Source organism: Palaemon carinicauda, chromosome 11 (genome assembly GCF_036898095.1).
Source record: "Palaemon carinicauda isolate YSFRI2023 chromosome 11, ASM3689809v2, whole genome shotgun sequence".
In the NCBI taxonomy this organism is placed as follows: Eukaryota; Metazoa; Arthropoda; class Malacostraca; order Decapoda; family Palaemonidae; genus Palaemon; species Palaemon carinicauda.
The window spans coordinates 154,854,107-154,859,163 of record NC_090735.1 but is presented as its reverse complement, the minus strand read 5'-3'; the positions used below and the strand labels follow the sequence as shown (position 1 = coordinate 154,859,163).

Here is a 5,057-nt window from a genome sequence, read left to right as displayed (position 1 = left end):
CTCATCCACATTGCAAGGGCACTATTACCTGTGTATAGTTATTGACTGTTCTACTCGTTAGCTTAAAGACATTCCCATGCAGACTGTAATGTTTGTTTCATGTACAACTCCCTTACACTCAGGTTAGATAGTAAGATTTGGTATCACTGAGCATATTACTTCTGACATGGGTAGACTCTCATCTCTCAATTGTGGACATTATTAGTGAATCTCCTGAGAATTACCTTACATCAGACAACATCCTACAACCCTGTTACCAGCAGAACGGTTGAAAGCTTTCAATGCACCTCCAAAACAGCTTTGAAGTTCGGCTGCAATGAATCCAACTGGTTTATCGAGCTTCACTTGATTCATGTTGGGTTGAAGACCACCAGTTAGGTCACCCTGGATATCTCAGCAGGTAAAATGGTGCATGGCGACCCGTTGGTCGTCCCAGCTTATTTTTTTTTCCGTTGGCAACCTCCTCCGAGAATCTCTAGCATCTACATCATGTTGCAGGAAAATTTACTCTTGACTAACAAACGTATATCAAAGCAATACATATCGAAAGATATTCATGCTGCAACCCACATCTTCCTGTACATTGGCACCAGCAAGCCACTACTGATGGCTCCTTATATGGTCCCTTTCCTCGTTATCCCTCAGACAATGAAGGCTTTCTTAATGAACATTAATGGAAAGAAGACTAGATCTCCATTGATCGCCTAAAACCTGCGTATCTTCTATAAGATAAACTGCTTACAGTTTGCCTCTGTAAAGCAAGTAGCCCTATCTCCTATTTATGTATTTTTAGGGAGGGAGCTATGTGCCACTTGTGTTTCATACAAGCTTATACGATGTGATGCTAATGCTTTTTTTTTAATCTCTGGTTTCTCCCACACTGATAATAGAACAATCTATTCAACCTTGTCATCAGATGTTTTAGATGGTTTAATTTTTGTGACATTCTCAATTTCTACTGCTTGTATATAAGCTCACTATCTGTTTAATTAACTTTTCATGCACTTACCTTGACTCTCCCTTAGCATCTAATAATATGGGCATGTTTGGCGATAACCTAGAAGAATCTCCGATAAAATGTCTATTTTTCTACAACAGAAAAAAATAAAATAAGGTAATTGTTGTTCTCTGTTGTGAAAATAAAAACCTTTCATAGGTTATAGGTTTTATTGCACACAAAAACTGGAGTCACCTCGTGAAACAATAGAAACAGCCACTATTACAACACGTACTACTTTACATGCACAATAACAAACAAATACATCAAAGTAAGGGCCAGACAACACAGGGACATCCACAAGCAATAATATGCACGAAGACACACAAATAGCAACATAATAAGCTGGTAAATGCAAGCAGAGAAACAACGTACATGAGAGCATAAATGTAAAACTACATTGAACATATATTACCACATTCTCCCCACCTATGAAATTCAAGCAGCATAATCATCAAAATACTTAGGAGCCCGCCGGGTCCTTTCGGACCTCCGGAGTGGTACAGGTGTAGTGCCTTGACCAGACGCAGCAGGAAGCTCTTGAACAGCACTTTCCCTGGATGTAACGTCATGAGTGACTTCTTGAAGAGCAGGTTCCGAGCTTGCTCTAGCATCTGGACGGCGCACCTCAGACTCTGATAGACCTAGAGACTCTAGAGATTGCGGCAGTGAAGGTCTGGTGGCCTCCACGCTGCTACTATCATCACCACTTAAAGGTGCTAGATGCCTCAAAGACACAGTGGACTCTCTACCATCAGGAAACTTGACATGAGCATATTCAGGATTAGCTTCTACTATTTCTACTTCATCTACTAGAGGGTCATTCTTGCTGTGCCGTACTTGCCGTCTTAATAGAGCGGGACCTTTGGTGATGAGCCAGGTAGGCAACGTACGACCTGACGTGGACTTCCGAGGATGCTTTAGGAAACGCTCGTGTGGTGTACAATTAGTTGACGTACATAGCAGGGAACGGATAGAGTGAAGTGCATCTGGGAGGACAGCTTCCCATTTCGAGACATCAAGATTCCTTGTTCTGAGAGCTAACCGAATGGTTTTCCATATGATTCCATTGTACCTCTCCACCTGGCCATTGCCCCTTGGGTTGTAGGGCGTAGTGCGACTGGTAGCCACTCCTTTCTCTAGTAAGAATCTCTTCAGTTCTTCTGACATGAAAGAGGCTCCCCTGTCTGAGTGTACGTATGCTGGCATTCCGAATAGTGCAAACAGTTGTACCAAACACCCGATGATAGCACCAGCAGTCATGTCTGAACAAGGGAACGCAAAAGGAAACCGTGAGAATTCGTCAATGACTGTGAGCAAGTATCTGTTTTTCGACTGTGACGGAAGGGGCCCCTTAAAATCCAAGTTCAATCTCTCATATGGCTGAGTAGCTTTCACCAGATGGCCATCATCAGGCTTATAGAACTGAGGTTTGACAGTAGAGCAGATTGGACAAGAAGCGGTAACCTTCTTTACATCCTCAACAGAATAAGCCAGGTTCCGAACTCGGATGAAATGCACCATCCTTGACACTCCAGGATGACAGAGACTTTCATGCAGTTGTTTGAGTTTCTCTGTAGCTACAGCACCACAGACACGCGAGAGAGCATCTGCAGGAATATTTTCCGTACCTGGACGATACACTATATCGTAGTGGTAGCATGACAGTTCAATGCGCCACCTGGCTATCTTGTCGTTCTTGATTTTGCTTGAAGATCTTGTGTCGAATATGAATGTTACACTTCGTTGGTCAGTAATCAGCTTAAAGTGATGACCAATTAGGTAATGCTTCCACCTTCTGAGGGCCTCAACTATGGCATAAGCTTCTTTCTCTACTGAAGAATGCCTTTGTTCACTGTCAGAGAGAGTGCGAGAGAAGAACGCTACAGGACGTCCATTCTGAGTGAGAGTAGCGGCAATGGCATGGTCTGAGGCATCTGTTTCGACTGTGAAAGGGGATGTAGGATCAATGGCTTGCACCACGGACTTCGCAATTTCATTCTTCAATTTTTCAAAAGTCAGAGAAGCTTCAAAAGACAATGGGAATCTCGTGGAGTGTGAAAGAGGCCGGACCTTCTCAGAGAAGTTTGGTATCCATCGTGAGTAATGAGCAACCAACCCCAACATTCTCCGAAGAGAGGCAGTATCCTTGGGAAGGGGTAGACTCAAGAGAGGCTGCAGTCGTTCTGGATCAGGTCTGATCTCTCCGTCCTTTATAGAGTATCCCAGAAGGTTTATAGACTGTGTCCTGAAATCACACTTGTCATGATTAAATGTGAGGTTGTAATCCCTCGCCACTTTCAAGAAATGATTTAGGGTTTTGTCATGCTCCTCTTCCGTCTCTCCACATACAGTCACATTGTCCACATAAGCAAATGCCCTTTCCACCTTTTCTTTTGCAAGGATCTGATCCACAACTCGTTGGAAAGCGGCCACTCCGTTCTTCACACCAAATGGGATTCGATTGAACTCTACAGCTTTCCACTCGCCTCAAAAGCAGTGTACAACTTTTCGTCTTCTCTTATTGGCACTTGGTGGTAGGCGCTCTTCAGGTCCAAGGTGCTTAACACTTTATATCTTGAAACATTATTCACTGTTTCATCGATCTGAAGCAAAGGGTAAGCATCCAGCTCAGTAAACCTGCTTATAGTTTGTGAATAATCAATCACCATTCTCTTCCTGCGATTGTGCCCTGCAGTGATTAGCACCTGGGCCCTCCATGGAGACTGGCTGGGTCTTATTATTCCTTCTTGTAGCATTCTACCAATTTCAGTTTTGACAAATTCCTTATCAGCCTGAGAGTAATGTCTCGACTTTGCAGTAATGGGTCTGCAGTCTGCTGTCAGATTGCTGAAGAGTGCGGGCGCAACCAACTTCACTGCTGCCAGCCCACATATCTTGAGTGTTGGGCGTGCTCCTCCAAAATCCATTTCTAGAGCAGAATGATTCTTCAAGAATTCATGCCCCAAAATTACATCACTACACAGGGCTGGCAGTACTTTGAGTTTTACACTAGGATAAATTTGTCCTTGCAGCTCCACATCAACACAACAAAGACCTAAGACTTTGGACGAGAGAGACGCATCAGCCATGGAGACGTGCCCGTCGTCAGGAAGTATGATTAGGTTGTTTTCTTTAGCAATCTTCTGACTCACAAAATTTTCCGAGCTTCCTGTATTAATAAGTGCATTAACAGGGAGACCATTAACTTTCAAACAACTCAAAGATTTACTAAGACTACTAGGCACAGCCCCAGACACAGTAGCCAGTGTTGCTGCCGAATATTTAGTTTTACCAGCAGAGGTATCCCCTACCGGTTTCCCTGACCTACACACTTTTGCATAATGTCCTTGTTTCTTACACTTTAGACATAAAGCTTCCCTAGCAGGACATTTGAACCGAGGGTGCCGTTTCAATCCACAGAAAAAACACTGATTGGCGCCAGTAGTGGCGGCAAGATGAGCAGTTTCATCACTACTTTCTAAAAACTCTGAATCACCTGACTGACTTTGTGGCTGAGGTACAGCAGCAGTAATTGGCTCAACAGTGGTATAAGAAGCAGAATGTTTCTGAGCCATCTCTAAAGTGCGTGCCTGTTCATAAGCAGTTTGCAAGTTAAGAGTTATATTTTCGAGTAGTCTTTGACGAATGGCACCAGAAGAAAGTCCATTGATGAATGCATCTCTAACATAGTTATCACACGCCAGCTCTGCTGACACTGCTTTGAACTGACAGTCTTTTGCTAGGAGCTTCAGAGCTTGGAGAAACTGGTCTAGAGACTCACCTGACCCCTGCCTACGTGTGGCCAGGACATGCCTAGCAAATACCTCTTTTCTAGGTTTTACATACAGTGATGTCAGTGCTTTCTCAGCCTTAACATAAGTGTCACAGTCTGCTATGTAGTCGTACACTCGAGGAGCAACGTAGTTGGTGAGTAGGATTAGTTTGTCTGCACTGGGAGATGTCTTCTGTACTGCTTGGTAGAAGTTGTTGAATGTCCTCAGCCAGTGCGTCCACTCCTTAGCAGCGGTGGCAGAATCCGGGTCAGCCTCGAAGTTTC

General features: G+C 43.9%; 1 protein-coding gene across 1 annotated transcript in view; it reads right to left on the bottom strand.

Annotated features, from left to right (window-relative positions):
- Nucleotides 1-1,435: 1,435 nt before the first annotated feature.
- LOC137649536 (uncharacterized) overlaps nucleotides 1,436-5,057 on the bottom strand; it is a 28,691-nt gene continuing 25,069 nt past the window's right edge. The window contains exons 2-5 of the mRNA XM_068382522.1: nucleotides 3,473-5,057; nucleotides 3,117-3,245; nucleotides 2,424-2,852; nucleotides 1,436-1,745 (exon numbers count right to left, since the gene is read on the bottom strand). The exon at nucleotides 3,473-5,057 is cut by the window's right edge and continues 75 nt beyond it. Coding sequence (XP_068238623.1) covers nucleotides 1,436-1,745; nucleotides 2,424-2,852; nucleotides 3,117-3,245; nucleotides 3,473-5,057 — 2,453 coding nt within the window. The remainder of the gene's footprint in view (nucleotides 1,746-2,423; nucleotides 2,853-3,116; nucleotides 3,246-3,472) is intronic.